This window comes from Periplaneta americana, chromosome 2 (assembly GCF_040183065.1).
Source record: "Periplaneta americana isolate PAMFEO1 chromosome 2, P.americana_PAMFEO1_priV1, whole genome shotgun sequence".
NCBI classification, from domain to species: Eukaryota; Metazoa; Arthropoda; class Insecta; order Blattodea; family Blattidae; genus Periplaneta; species Periplaneta americana.
In genome coordinates, this window is record NC_091118.1 from 186868446 (window position 1) to 186885129 (window position 16684).

The following is a 16684-nucleotide window of genomic DNA, read 5'->3' on the forward strand; positions in this document are numbered from 1 at the left end:
CAAAAACTAATGTAAGTGAATGTCGTTATTGTCTTTCAGACATAGATGCACTGTATAAAACAATGTCTTTTACTTTCCAATGTGAAGTTTCTTTTCTAGATCAGAGTAAAACTCCCTCAGTTCTTCTTCTTTTTCTTCAAATGTGGCATCCACTTTTGAACATTTCTGGGTCATATCCTCGATGAAACTTTCCCACTCAGCTTTCCTGATTTCACGCTTTGCTAACAAGGCTGTATCCTAAAACATGAATAATCATTATACCATGTGAAGAGTTCGCGGGAAAAACGATGAATGTCACAGTTTTCTTAAGGTTGATGTCATTATCTAATTCAATGGATCACTGCGAAATTTAATGTTGTTCTTATGAAAAATGGTAAAAAGGAGAATTATCACCACGAATACAGTAATCTTTTCCTTTATTTTCTATAGAAACAGCACTACATCTTGCAGTTATAGACTCAATTAGATCATTATCTAATCCTTAACAGAAATGTGACATCCATCGTTTTTCCTGCGAACTCTTCATGTTTTACTACTGTTAAGACAAATGGATAAGGAAGAACTAAGCTACACTTTACAAATGATACATGTGGAAAATACTTTGCACTTAGCATGAGTATAGTCAGTGGCATAGCCAGGAATTTAAGATGGGGCTGGGGCCAAGTTTTGGAAACATCACTTGACAAATTTGCCCGTAACTTTCATGCAATGTATTTAAAAGATAAATATTTAACGTTTATTACTATGAAATTTAAAAATTAATTTAGACTCTTCATAAGTTATTATACAGCAAACTCTAGATTATTCGTGCTAATTACCAGACAAAACGGCATGAATAAACGAAAAACAAGAATAATCAGAAATGTTTATTGACTTGCCACAGTAATCGTTTGGCATAAGAAAATCATAAACATATATTATGTATAATTAGTAAGCTATAAGTCGCGATGCTGTTATTCCCTGCGTGACTCCTCCTCTTTGCTTACGTCTTAGGAAGTGAAGGCTCTATAAAGTCTAGGGAGGTAGTATCGTTCGCCATTTTTGTTCTTTCGTTGCCGAGCTACCATACGAGGAATCTATTTGCCACACAGTTAAACATTATCATGTCGTAGCTCCTATGATAATAAATCAAACACACTGTAATTCAGCAAATAATTGAGCAGCAAATAACGTCTTTGTGTGGTTTCTGCGAACGTCAACGAAAGAGCCAAAATGGCGGGCGATTATATTAAGTATTTATCGAGCCTTAAGAAATGAATAACGTTTTCATAAGCGAATCACAAGACGCAGACGTTTAAATGTAGCCGACCTGCAACGCGATTGGCTACTAGAAATTAGGGCGACGGGACTATAACTTAATGTATTTAAAATTATTTTTATTTTTTTACGGTAGAATAAAAATATCAGGCTGTAGTTTAATCACTGAACTTAAAAGCACTGGTAATCCCATGGGTCACTGCTATTGCAGAATTTTCACAGTTTTGTTTTCTGGATGAAGTAATCAGTAATGTTTCTCTGTCTTTTATCAGAATACTGATCACCTCACCACCTAATCATATCAGTTGAAATCTCTATACTGTAATGATCTATTTTAAAATAACTTCGCCAATATTCGACAAAAAAAAAAATAAATAAATAAAAAAAAATAAAAGTTAACAAATTGTAATTAGAAAGACAAAACATCCTTTGTTGCTCTACCGCTAAGAAATTAGACACTCAAAATATGATATAATTTATATTCTATTGTTTCTAATTACAGTACTAAATACATTACTGCATTGAAATTGCTGTACAGTACGTTGTTAGATTTAGCTTTCATAAATTTTTTTCAGTTCGGTTCGCTTATCTAGTATGTAATGTACTGTTTATACTACAGCTGTGTGTCGATTGTTGCTGTTTTATGACGCGCACTGTTAGTTGTGCAAGCTCAGTTCACAAGTATTCTAAATTTCTTGTCATTTCAATCTTTCGAACACATTCACTGAAGTATAAGAAAAAAAAAAAGGCCTTGCACGAATAATCTGAAAATCGGTCAATTTAAAACAACTTGTCAGCAGAAAAATGAAGGATTTGTTTTTTCTAAATATTGGCCATTATCGATAGAAATAGTCAAACAATATTTTTCTTTCAGTGTCGCACTTGCAATGACAATGAATTTTTTTTATGCTTTAAATCTCATGTAATTTAAAAATATTTCTTGAAAAATGGGGAGCCTTCGGCTCGGTGAGCCCCTCCTCCCCCTACCTATGCCTCTGACTACAATACAATTTGCACAGAAAATTACTTAAGAGATTTAATTATTTATTAAATGAAGCACGGTAAATGAAACTGCAATAATAAAGAAAATAAATAAATAAAATGAAACAACATGAACGTGAAGAAAAATTTAAATATTTCATTGTTGAATAGGAAATTCAAAGAATGAGATTTTTTTTTATAATGTGTTATTTAAATTAACGTCCCTACCAAGTAATACTTGGATCACACTTGCCCCAGTCTTTTTAGTCCAGAAAATCAGGGTAAGTGTGACTTACACCAGCTAACAAGTTTCATGTATAACATTTAATTTCTCACATTCTATGCATGCTATATTACCTTCCAAAATAAGACCAACAACATTTGTAACGTCCCCTCCCTTCCCCCACCCCAGTATACACAATCGTCCAAAATTTTCGTGACAAAGTTGAACATGTAGGTCTATGTAAAATGAAATATTTCCATAATGCACAAAATTCATTATTCCATATCAACTCTTCATTCAACATAGCTTCCAACATCGTAGATAAAAATATAAGCTACACTAATATTTCACTTCTGATTACAATTTCCTTTCTTAATTTGAAGCAACATTTCACACCTGGTGTCACACTTACCCCACTTGACCTTACCTGCAATGAGTTCAGTAATTGAAATTTTTGTGTAAAACGAAATTTAGTTTTAGATGCTGGATATTTAATATAGTTCACAGTTGCAGCCTCTTTACACTATGCTGCATAGTGACGCGATATAGGTGAACATTACAAAGAATTGATTTTGGCTAAAGTGCACATAGCGGATGTATGTTAATTGTTTATAGATTGTAGAAACTACCCACTTTTCACATATGCCACTTTTGGACTAATCTTACATCTCGTAGACATGTTAACATTGATGCTCGTAGCTATGTCTGTTATGTCGGTTTAGGCATAGGCCTATTATAGAGTGGCTAGATATGGCGAAAGTCTAATAGCAATTTAAGCTTGGTAAAACTTAGTATCGTAGGCCTAGGCCTATATGAAATGAACGTTTTTACAGATAGAGCAAGTATTAATATACAAATACAGCCTACACATAATACGTCGTTTTGGTACTCACTGTCTTCATTCGTAATGCCAATGTGAAGTTTTGAAGTAATAAAATATGCGGATATCGTTCGCAAAATTTAAATTAAAATCATTTCCATAATATATTAGGCCTACATGGATGCAGTGATTTGCATCGATAGTTGAAATACAATTATAAGGTAAGCCTGTCTTATAAACACTTTTAACCTGGAATTTTTCAACGATGTCGTGGTCTAACGGTGAAGACAAGAGACTCGTAAGCAGAAGGTTTCTGGATCGATACCCGATGATTCCAATAGATATGTAAATATGTAATATTAAAATATATATGAATTCATACAAAATGCAATGAAGGTAGTAGAAAATGAGAAGAGAGGGAAAGAATTTAAACGAAAAAAAAAGTTTCTTTTCTCCAGCCTTTTTATTTCCTCACTCACGTAGACACGAGTTAATGCATAATTGGCATATGTGAAAAACAAGCGGCTCCAGTATTGCGAACTTGTTCCTAGATTTTAAATTACTTCAATCAAAACATGATTAAGTGAAACTGTATCCACGTTTCAAATTTTACTATTTCCCGACTTACTGAACGGTGCTCCTCTTCCTTCTCAAGGATTCTGTTGCACATGCTCACAGCTACTTCAAGGTTGGCATTTAGGGTTGGTAAGTGGACATCAGATGCTAATTTTACTCTATCTAATTGTGTTTCCTTGATTTCTGTTGCCCTTTCAAGAATCTGGAACAATCTCTCTACTTCTCGATCTGCTCGTTTTTCCTGTACAAAAAAAAAAAAAAAAGAACAGGCATGCGGGCACTGATATCTTCACAAGTTACTGTGCTCGATTATTGTGATCTTACTTATACACAATAGTATTTTCATTTTTCAATCTCATTCCTCAATGAATACACAATTCTGTATCTGAGCAATGTAATGTTTCTGATCTCTGATATGCATAAAAATGAACATAGTTGTCGATTTATCTAAGAAATCGTTTCTAATTCCCTATTGTTTACTTGAAGTGTTTAATTATCCAAAACTTTGGTTTATTTGCACTTTTACGTAAATATTAGCATTACTGTCGAACAATTCTTACGTCGTATATACATCATAACCATACATCAGTTGTTACAGTTTTAAAGCTGTGAAACACACAAATGGACTTATGTCAAATGTATGAAAACTTTCACATAGATCAACAATTTCTATATACTCGATATAAAAAACAAACCTTCCAGGTTGAAAATTCAGTGAAAAGTGACTCCTTTTTTATGCTAACATACATTCGAACTATGCTTTCTGTATTCTGTAATTTATACTTTCACACTGGACTTAAAAAAAGGCTATTCATACACACTATCAGCATATCACTTTCACTTCTGAAACCTCACAATTTATTTCATTATACTTCCATACTAGTGATTAAAATTGGTTTTCCTACAAAACACATGCCTTTAATAGATGCTGCTGCTTTAGAATCACCAACATTTTGGTTTCGTTGTTTATTATTTTTCTAATTTGCTTACTTCAAATTCCTTCAGAAAGAACTTTATTTCTCCACTTAAGAAAGGTCGATGGTCAAAGAGGCGAGTCCATATTTCCCCAACATCTGAAAATTAATTTACATTTATATAACTGACACGTCTGATTATTTCTCACCAAATATGAAGCAATTAAAAACAATATACAATATAGGCATCACATGACAAGCCTCACCCTTGATGACTGCTGCCATATTGCAGTGCAGACATCAGCATGCAACGTAATCCAATGAGAGAATAGGGCGGGAAACATATCGGTCATAATTCGCTATAGCTTCCGAACGCAACGTTTCTTATTGGTTAAGCTTCAGCATTTCGAGCAATATCGATCCGTGAATGCACAGCCTTCTTATGCATCTGCCTTGTAACCCGCAAGACGGTGATTCGATTGCCATCGTATGTCAAATAGGTAATGCCATCTGTGGCAAAGGGAAGAACCTTGTCGGAAATGGGAATTGTGGGTAATTAGAGTTCTCCTAAAACGGCCAGACACCAGTGTTCATTGAGTTTCGAAAGTGAAAGGTAGTGTTTAATCGCAAATGTAGTAGTGTGAACAGTATATTGTCGTTTTGGGCTGAAAATTCTTTCAGGCCAAATCGTCAACATGCCGGGTTTGATTCGTGTGAGTGAATTTGTTGAAGAAACTCGTGAGGATTATAATTCGCCAACAACATCGACGTTTGTGTCACGGATGCCACAATGTAGACAGACAATTGCATCTTTGGAAGAGGTAAATTAATATCTTTATTGAATTTAGGGAGTTTTAAGAGGAAAGCAGTTACTGTTCAACTGTATAGTTATTAAACTTAGTGATGTTATTAGCGTGACTTGTGTTTTCTGTCAGATATGTGTCATTAATCCCTGTAATATTGTTGTTTACATTTGTGTGGCATCCAAAGATTAAGTTCGATATAATACCGGCAAGGCAGAATGTACTGTTATTGGCATATCGCACTTACTAAAACTATTTTGATGTTTTAGTTAAACTCATAAAGTCGTTTTATAGGATAATAATTGCGTAAACGATTAAGCTGTCAAAATTGTGTTTGAAGTGATCTCTTTTTTTTCATCCAATAACAAGTGTTGCATTATCAGCACTGTGTGCATGTCATTTGTTGAACCACTGTTTTCTTATCTTAGCACGATGCAATATCTGCAACTGAATGCAGTGTCATCGTATGTGCGCAGAGTGGTACACTAGCGTGTGTTTGTGGTTGTTGGTTTAGTAGTAAACAATTGGTTGGCTTCCCTTCCCCCCACCATTCGGCAACGAGGAAAAACGTCGCGTTATCAGAATACGATGTATTTTCCATACGTAGAAAGTGTCAGCCACTTCAGTCTTATCAGATCAGAAATGAATTTAATGTGGAAGCAGTAGTCATGTGTCAAAGGGGTTGAAAGGTATTGTGACAGTTACAGTACTTGTTTCTGTGAATGCAAATGTTACCCCTTCTACAACTCCTGAATTGAAACTTTCGAGAATCTTATTAACGATAGGGGTGTGTTGCAACTAAAATAATTATACGAGTATCAGATTGAAGTGACATTTCGTAACGCAAGAGTCGAAATGTTTACAAGTAGCTAACAATTCCTGATAGCATCTGCGGTACCTTAACTGACTGAGGGAGGATGAACGTAACAAAATATTGCTCGTGAATGATGTAGTAGATATGCGTATTGTATCAGGCATACAGTGTAGCGTTATTTCCACCATCTTATTGACGCCTTACATTGACATAGCAAACAAGTAGGCCTAGATCTATCCGGTGGACTTTCATGCTAAAGAATTTGTTTCGTTTCGTCCAAATTTCGTGCAATTAGACAGTACTTACTCTTCGCCTACAGTAGTTATTTTCATTTTCATGTAACTGGTATGCGCATTGTATTTAAACACGTCATTGCTGTCTCGAAGTGTCATTATAGTAATTGTTTTTTTTTTATAAGAACGAAAATAGTTCTTGATTATTTTGGTATGTTGCGTTCTGTTAGTTTGTGAAATTTATAAATTAAGACATGACACCATCTTACATACTGGTAATTTTTATTGTAATAAACATACAACATAAACTTGATGATTGTTTGTCTTCAACTTGTTCGGAATATTACGTTATCGTTCAGTCAAAACAATTTTTACAACTTTTCTCCCACATTCAATAAGTCTTTGAGCCAATATGTTTGAAATGGGCGTATACTAAAGGTTACGCCATACGGAGCAAAAATTTCATACGCAGTTGAATTCCATGAAGTCGGTAATTTTGAAATTAAATTTCAGGGTACTTCAGATGTACAGTACTCAGAATATCTTCATCTATTCATTTTTATCTGATACTTTTATAGATAGGCGAAGCTGCGTATTGGATTTTTGTATAGTAATAGCTTTTTCAGGGCCCAACATTTCAATAATATTCATATAATTCTTATTCAGTCATTCATGAATTTACCGAAGATTGTTTTGACAGTTCTTTGTTACTAGGAAATAGTAATAATAAAAAAGTTATACGTATTTGCGTGGCTTTTCACGGTGATTAAGTTGTGATTTGTGAAGATGGTTTCGCTTTGCAAAAGTGTGCTCGGATTTGTTTTCTACGATGTTTCGGAACAACTTACACATCCCGTCAAGGTCGTATCGTCGATACCCTGGAAGAGTCTAGTCAGGATTATGCGCATAGTAGCAATGCTTGGCTAGCTCGTATTACGGCAGGACCCTTCGTATTTTTCTATTAAGGCCTACAATTGTTGAATTTACGAATATCTGGATATAGGCCTATTGTCTGCGTGAAAGTTAATGCTGCATTATGAAAATTTCAGGCATTCATTTTTTTTTTTTTTGCAACCATGTGTTGAGATATAATTTTCCCATTGAATGGACTTGTCAACCATAAAGAACTCAACAGAGAAAGTGAGTCAGTGATAAGACTCTTGATTGCTGAAGCTTCGAACAGGCGCGGATACAGACTGGGAGAAGGTGGCAAGTGACTGGGGATGTGCCTCTCATCTTAATCCTCTGGTCCATTTAGTGGAATCGTTTTATCCAAAATATTTAGTGACGAGACAAAAATTTTTGTGTCATGGGACCTTCCCAACTTATTTATTAATGTGTATATATATATATATATATATATATATATATATATATATATATATAAAGGGTGCGTCAGAAAGAACGGATGGATTTCAAACTATCGATACGCAACGAGGAGAGAGATATAGTGAGGGGGACCACGACTGTTGGGTCAGCCATAGAATGCAGTTTCAGTTGAAAATATGGTGTTGGTCTGGTGTACAACGTGCTTTCATCGTAGAGACATTTTTGAAAAATGAAGAGTCTGTGATCGCCACTCAGGACTCATTTCGACATCGGATGTCACTCTAGGATTCCAACTCGGAATACAATTTTGCGGTGGGTGGCTTCATTTCGTATCACAGGTTCAACATTAAAGAAGAAATCACCTGGACGAAATTCTATTGCACTGAGATTGTCCGAGGCTACGGTAAGATCTCGCGCCCTGCGACTTCTTTCTTTAGGACCATTTGAAGGCGTAAGTTTGTAAACATCGATCACATACACTGGACGAACTGAAGACAGCGATTCGTGAAGAAATCGTGGCAATTGCACCAGCTTATGACTGTGAAAGTGATGGCGAACATCAGAAAACGCCTCGATGCCTGTATTGAAAGCCAAGGACATCATATGGATAATGTTGTTTTCCATAAATAAACTGCATGTATTGGTGAATATGTTGATAACAATAAATTTTTGATTTGATGAATCTTTACAATTTTCTTGCCATGTGAAATCCATCCGTTCTTTCTGACGCACCCTGTATATATATATATATTTTACTTCTCGTTCTTGTATTCTTTTTTCAAATATTGGCTACATAAAAACCAGTACAAGAAATTTGTGGTTTACAAGAGTTCAGTTTTCTTTGTAGAATTTCAGTTATCCATTATTATCATAGATTTAATTTCTTCAGGCGTACATACAGTTAGACCGTGACAGTAAATACATAATTGACTTTCACTTATAATCCACGCTTCAGTCCCAACTTCCTCTAAGCAAGCAGGACTAATTTAAGGCTTTTCATAGATTCATACTTTAATGCATGACGTAAGACACAATATTCTCATGTTACGTTTATTTTAAAAGTACCGGTAAGCTAAATAATGCCTACAAATAACATAATAAGTTATAGCTTTTATATTATGATTAAGAAACTTAGCACAAAGTATTTCTACTAAGCCTATTATTATTATTATTATTATTATGGAAAAATTTTAGAACATGGATTGCACCTACCAAATTATGTCTTACAATACTAAAAGGAGCAGATTTGTCTGGGTTTGTCGAATGCACATTATTATTATTATTATTATTATTATTATTATATTGTTTCCTTTGTTAGAAATGTCTAAATCAATTACCGTTACAAGCCCCAAACTCTAGTTCGCATTTCTTCTAAATCTTTAGTCCTTTATCCAGTTTTGTTCAGTTTTATTTAGCCATGTTGTTTATTGCAGCTCGAAAGATTATATTAATTACAGGATTTTTGTGCCCAAGCCTTTCGTTTCTTTAATGAATATTTGATGGAGAACCTATAGTTCTGAAGTTGGCAGGAATTTATTATTATGTCCAGTAGTGTATTTCTAAACAAGAAAGTGCTCTGGCTCTGGGATTTTGATAGTAGCGGTAGTAGTTGTCAAGACCAACATCTTCGCAGATATATTTAAGAATGTCAGACAAAAATACATGGGTTCGAATCTAGGTAGGCCTATAGAGGTTGTTAGATCTACGGAGTAGATCTCACTATGAAATCATTTAAGTTAAACATGAATAAAATATTACTTTTTATAAATGAAAAATTTGACGATAATATGAAAATCATGAAAGTACCCTGGCGCTTCCAGGCCTGAAACACACCCCTGATTATATCACCTTCATGCAGATCCGAATCCATAGTTAACCCATTCCATTCGTTTCTCCATTCTACACACCATAAATGAAAGTATAGCTAAAGCTTATTTCATAGCAATAAGGTAGGGTTAAGAAAATGTAGCCCCTACATTATGGCAAACTATAATGTAAAGGATAGGCACATTTGCTTGTTGCCGAAACTCTACCTTCTGGTACTTGTTCCATAAGTGCTTCATTTTACAAAGCCAGGCACCGGTCAGTTTACAGCTTCTTGCCAATGAAGATCTGAGTTTGATCCCATCCAGTCTCTGCGGCATTCCCTGTCTTGCAACGATGTAGGTTTTCTCCGAATATTTTAGTTTCCTGTCAAAATAGTCAATTTAATAGTAAAAATTCCACTATTTCTACATCATTCCAGTAAAGAATAGTATAGACTATACTCTAGCGGTCTTACTAATAAAAACTCTATATACAGACGTTTAACTGTCTTATACAATGAGTACCTCGTTTATAAGCCGTGTGTAAATTCCTTACTAATAATCACTACATACGTCGTGTATAACAGTACACCTGTTACACAGCTACGTCATAGTTTCGTCATTACTTCGTTACGAAAGGTAATAGAATATCTGAGGTTCTCTATTGCATCCGGCAGAGCGCTCTAGTGTTGCGTGTTAAATATCGATAGTACAACTGGCTCTAATCGATTACCACACTACATTTTGGTCAAAGAGTACAAGCTACAGCAATATTATTCTAATAATTCTATGATCTTTGGTTTGTTCTTCTGTGGTTACAAGGTAACCATCATCATAAAATGACAGTTGATACGAACAGCTGTTAGAGGGGCGGCCATTTTTTCCCTATATACAACGCTTAAACAAGGGGTTTCGTGTATATAACTACTGCAAAGCAATTCCCATTGTATAGTTACAGCTTGTTTATACGTCCATAGCTTATTCACGGTTTATTAGTAACGTTTTCTGTCTCAACTCTGCATAACTCTCGTATAAAAACTATACACGGTTTATTAGTAAGACTGTAGGAAGATATTTTAATAAAATCTAACACTACATTTTCTGCCTACTTTTGTTTTTATTAGGTATTAAGCAGTTCCTATAATGAAATATTTTGCCTTCGCCAAAAGTTAATTATCTTCCAGTATAGCAATAGAAAATGAGCGTATTTTATACTGATGATACTGCCAGGCGCATATTTTGAAATTCATCAATTGAGGGCATTATAATGATACCACAGTCTAGTATATACAGTCGCGAAGCTCAATACATAGTAAATATGCAAACATTAGATAGTTGCTCACCACTAGGATCGCTAATATCGCCTCATTACAGGCAATGCAAAATAGTACCGTCACAGTCTATTGTTTCTAGCACCCTCAAAACTCATGCTTCGTGACTGTATATAGTAGACTGTGATGATACTCACCATCACAAAAAGCGAAACTCTTCCTTTTTTAAATTTAAGGCATATGACAGTATTTTTGCAAGTAGAAAACAATTTGTTAACTGGATAGAAACTGTGGATGAGATGACGTCACGAACGTATTTGTAACCAATACGGCAGCCATATTGAGGGAAATATAGTAACCATTTTCGTACTCCCTCTAAACCTCAAAATATTCACTACACTCACAAAATTTCTAGATATATACCACAATGTAATAAAAAAAACATACATTACATAATCAAACCAAAAATTCTGTCGGTTTAATAAATCTTCGTAGAAAATGATGACTATAACAAAGTATCGTTTACCGCTGTGGAGTAACGGTTAACATGCTTGACCGGTGAAAAGGGGTGGTTGGGACAAGTTACCTGGTTGAGGATTTTCCGGCGTTTTCCCTTAGCCCTTTAAGAGCAAATGCTGGGTAACTTTCGGCGCTGACCCTAGACTCATTTCGCTGGTGTTCGTTCACCTTCATCTCATTCAGACGCTACAAAACCATAGCAGTTAATAAAGCGTCGTAAAATAACCAGTTAAAAAAAGTAATCCAATATGGCCACTTTATAGGGTGCAAAATCGTTCGCGACGTCAACAATAGTCATGGATATTTGACACAACAGAAAAGTTAAAGCACACAATAAATTAAGAAAAATTACTCAGTCACAACAAAATTCAAAATCACAAACTGTATTAATAGAGTATTTAAATCAGCTTCAGAACACGCGGCTTGCATTGTACACTAAACCATGCAACTACCTACCTATAATTCAGTGTAATAGTCTGTTGAACAGAAAACAGCCAGCAACCAAACCTTGCATTTGTCGTCGTAGCTGTCCTCTTTCCACAAGCACAAATAAATCCGTAGGGATAATTACGTTTCTCAAATTGCTTGCAAATCTTTAGCTTACACTTTGCTCCACGAACTACAAAAGCCTTAAAAAAAATAAAACTCTCTCTCCACTGTCCTCAAATTATGGGCTGACCTGAACAAAGTGATCAGTCAATCACACTCCATGTCCAACTCTAAACCAACGAATTTTGAAATGTCAAAAACGTTCAAATGTCAAAATGACTACGATATATCGCACGACTCCACCTATATCGATTCTTTCGATCATAACACCCGCATCATATAACGTAATAAGTTATGCCACCAAGTAAGTCATAATTTCCACCGTAGACTATCTTTAATTGTTAATGAAACAAAATGTCGGTATAAATAAACCTATCACTTTATCGACAGTAGGACTACAGATAATTAAATTTCAGTGATTCTCAAGCGGGGAGCCAGGAACAAAATACAATAATAATAATACTTGCAGTGTAGGCTTTCACGGCCGGAGTCTATAGATCGAGATCTATAATAATAATAATAATAATAATAATAATAATAATAATAATAATAATAATACTTACTTACAAATGGTTTTAAGGAATCCGCAGATTCATTGCCGCCCTCACATAAGCCCGCCATCGGTCCCTATCCTGTGCAAGATTAATCCAGTCTCTATCATCATATCCCATCGCCCTCAAATCCATTTTAATATTATCCTCCCATCTATGTCTCGACCTCCCCAAAGGTCTTTTTCCCTCCGGTCTCCCAACTAACACTCTATATGCATTTCTGGATTCGCCCATATGTTCTACATGCCCTGCCCATCTCAAACGTCTCGATTTAATGTTCTTAATTATGTCAGGTGAAGAATACAATGCGTGCAGTTCTGCGTTGTGTAGGCCTAACTTTCTCAATTCTCGTGTAACGTCTTCCCTCTTAGCCCCAAATATTTTCCTAAGAACTTTATTCTCAAACATCCTTAATCTCTGTTCCTCTCTCAGAGTGAGAGTCCAAGTTTCACAACCATACAGAACAACGGGTAATATAACTGTTTTATAAATTGTAACTTTCAGATTTTTTTTCAGTAATTATTAGCCTATTATTAATAATTTTAACAGGAGTTTTCCATAAATAAATAATGGTTTCCTTCACTTAGAAATAATAATAATAATAATAATATATTATTATTATAATTATTATTATTATTTTAAATTTATATTATCTACGAAGTTCCCCCTCTCCCTTGCCTAACAAAGGCAGCATATTTTCGATAGAACGGAATGAAAAGGAAGCGAAATTAATTTGTGCATTTCGTCCATTGTGAGATCGATTAGAATCAGTGTTGTCATGCGTATGACTATTTCACTTGTAATTTTACGAGATACGACCATACTCCATGTTGTACCTACGCAATTTTGTAGGGCTATTTTACTGAGGACACAAACTTATTTTGGAACTTGTTATGTTTGTCTATAATAAAATTGAAATAAAATTAGCGGTTAATTAGTCCCTTTTACATAAGTTTTCTTCATTCAGTTCGTGGTTGACTAATATGAAATAAGCATGCTTTTAAGGGGGTGGGGAAAGACACTTTGAAAATCGATATGGTGACTACTTTTGACTTACAGGTCATAATTTGTCTTCTTGAGCTCTAGGTTTCATGTACTGTGCGATTATATGAAAGCAATATGAGTTCAGAGAACATTGGATTTCTGACGACCAAGTCGGCCCATTCTTTTTGCCGCAAAGTTACATTCTGTACATACATACATCACCAAATAGGCTAACGCCAGAAGAATAAACGTTTTATTAATCCTACTTACTGGAAGGGTTGTGATTCTTCTCACTATAGTAATATTATGGTGCTAGTACGTATCTTAAAATAGGTCACAACCACTACCTATTAAGCTCTTCTCTATTACCAGACTCGTAAACAATGGTCTGTCGACACAGTCATGAAATAAGTGTTGCAGTTTAAACCGTCGTAAAATAAGAAGTAAATTTATGATAGCAGTTTCTTCCACAATTGGTAAGAACTCTGCTGTTAAACTCACCTCTGTTTCTGAGCTTCAGAATGTCAATGTAGTTACTCATACAAGAAAATACATTGGCATTCTATTATAATACCTAAGCCTGCCATAAATTTCTCATGAAAATACGGGACACTTATTATCGATTTTTTGTAAGGAAATTTAAGTTAGAAGTTGCTGAAAAATGTATCGAGTACAATTTAAGCAAGGGAGTTAATAAAAGAAGTAACATTATTGCCTTTAAACAATATTTTTCTATCCCACTGCCGTAAATATGCTGTTAGTAGCTTGTTTTTAGGGAAGTAACTGGATTTTATCGTGATAGTGTTGGTTACTATTGACGATGAGATGTAAAGGCTCGTCTCCACTATTAAACATTAATTAACAACAACATGTTAAATGTTAAATTGTTTACTGTTAACATCCCAACATGTTGACTGAACATGTTAATGCTAATTTCATTTAACACTTTGTCCACACTGTTAAACATGGTAAACTTGACTTTCTTTGCGTAGTCCACCATAAACAGTCTATGAGATTTTAATATAGATAGTGTTTTATTTTCAAACCTTGGAGAATGGACTCAGATGATTATATGACTTTTGTAATTGCCTCTATTACTTGTTACAAGGCTTTGAAAAGGAAGAAAATGATGTGGATGCGGCAATATCTTAGTAAAAGACACTATGCAGGATGCATTCTAAACTAGCTTAAAGTTGAATACAGTATCGATTTGGATTCAAAAACTTGCTGAGAATGTCGGAACACGATTTTAATATAGTGCTGCAAAAATACTTCCTGTTATATCAAAGAAATACACAATTTAAGAGCAGCCATTTCATCTCAATTAAAAAAATTACAGCGCGATTGATTATCATAGGACCTACGACATGATAGATGTTAAAGGAGTGGGTAATATCGTATAATTATTCTTTCCGAAGTTTTACGAACGTTAACATACATCACCAAATACGACCATTACTGACGTCAACATAGCATTAACGTTTAGCGTACGACGAGAGTGCGAAAACTCTCTATTGTATTCTCGAGAACAGTTAAATAATAATTCCAGTTCTCTAAAACAGTCGGCCTTCTTAGTTTTGCCCGTGTATTCTTTTGCAGACACACCCCACAAACAAGGCCTTTCCATCAGTGCATTAATTTTATTCTAATGTATTTTCTTTCGTCCACTCCGTTATTTCGAACAACTTACAGCCAACACCAAGGACCATTGATAGTATAAAAATGATCAAGATACGCGCCACAAAATCGGAACTTATAGTTGTTGCTATGGAAACTGTACGAACTTTGCCGAACTGTACCGACGCTGCACGAGCAAATGAATTGACTTGACATGTTTTCCATTTCTGCTGGAAAATACGCCAACATGTTAAAAGTGTTAAATTCAACATACTTAGTTAACATGTTAAGTCAATTGAGACTTGAAATGTCCATATACATGTTAAATTCAGCATGTTATATTATTGTTAAATGTTAAATGTTTAATACTGGAGACGCGCCTTAAGTCACACACTTCCCTAGTGAAGTAAGTGGAAAATATGTTTCGTTCAACAGGCACATAACAATAAACAAAAGAATACTCAAAACTCCCTACAGTTCTGATATTGCATCACATTCAAAGGATGCGAGAAGTCAAAACAGAGCTTGTCATTGTCACTACAAGGACGCAGGAGAAGACGAAGACCACGCATCGCCTGGAGAGGAGGAATCGCCAGGGCAGTGCAAGAGCAGAACCCTGATGAGAGCCAATGGAGTGACAGAAGACTCTGGTGACAAGCAATAAAAGGCAACCCCTGACAAGGGAGAAACCTTTAAAATTAAATGAATGTAAAGTGAAGAAATATATCTTTATTACATATGATTTGGGAGTGGAATAAACATTATACAGTATGCAATTCGTGAGTTAAGTAGAATTTGCCAGTCGGACTTTTTTAAGCAAGAGGGGAGATGAACATTTATCCTTTTTAGCACATGGATAATAGAATATACTTTTCTGCAGGTTTCTGTGATTTGCATGTCCCAGTTGAGATTATTATCCATGTTTACTATTTCAAAATCAAATATTTGCAAACATTAAAGAAATCAAAATAATTTCAATATTAATTTATGAAGTAAACGTCATTTAAAGAAATTGTCGATTTTTACATTTGAAATAAACTTTGATTAAAGTACGGGACTTTTGAGCGTCCCGACAAAAATTACGGGGACGCCGGACATTTAGAATAAATAAGGAGACTGTTCCGTTTTCTACGGCACGTGTGGTAAACTTAATACAGTGAAACCTCTCCTTACGGACACCCCCAAGATACGGACAGATTTTTATGTCCCAACTGAAATAATATAGAAACAATGATAAATTTAAATCTCGTTTACGGACACTCTCAGACACGGACAAGAACAGCTGTTTCACAGTCCTAAAGCTTGCTTTACCTCCTGACTGCGGACAGAACTTGGTTTTCAAAACCTAATGTGTTACAAAAATGGAAAATTTAGTTTTGAGAACTGTACAGAAATTCCTTAACATGAAAGAAGACAATAAGGGCCGTATTCATAGACA

At 34.9% G+C, this 16684-nt stretch overlaps 1 protein-coding gene across 1 annotated transcript; it reads right to left on the minus strand.

The window, feature by feature from the left end:
- Nucleotides 1-69: 69 nt before the first annotated feature.
- On the minus strand, nucleotides 70-5166 carry Muted (biogenesis of lysosome-related organelles complex 1 subunit 5). Its single transcript, XM_069819150.1, has 4 exons — nucleotides 5038-5166; nucleotides 4848-4930; nucleotides 3910-4098; nucleotides 70-237 (listed from the first exon to the last, which is right to left on the minus strand). The coding sequence occupies exons 1-4, from the start codon at nucleotides 5054-5056 to the stop codon at nucleotides 70-72; spliced, it is 459 nt and encodes a 152-aa protein (XP_069675251.1). The 5' UTR covers nucleotides 5057-5166.
- Nucleotides 5167-16684: the final 11518 nt, after the last annotated feature.

Coding starts and splice junctions, on each gene's coding strand:
- Muted (XM_069819150.1), bottom strand. Junction 4,099..4,847: donor TCTTTCTGAAGGAATTTGAA/GTAAGCAAATTA, acceptor TTTTTTGTACAG/GAAAAACGAGCAGATCGAGA. Junction 238..3,909: donor AGGAAGAGGAGCACCGTTCA/GTAAGTCGGGAA, acceptor TTCATGTTTTAG/GATACAGCCTTGTTAGCAAA.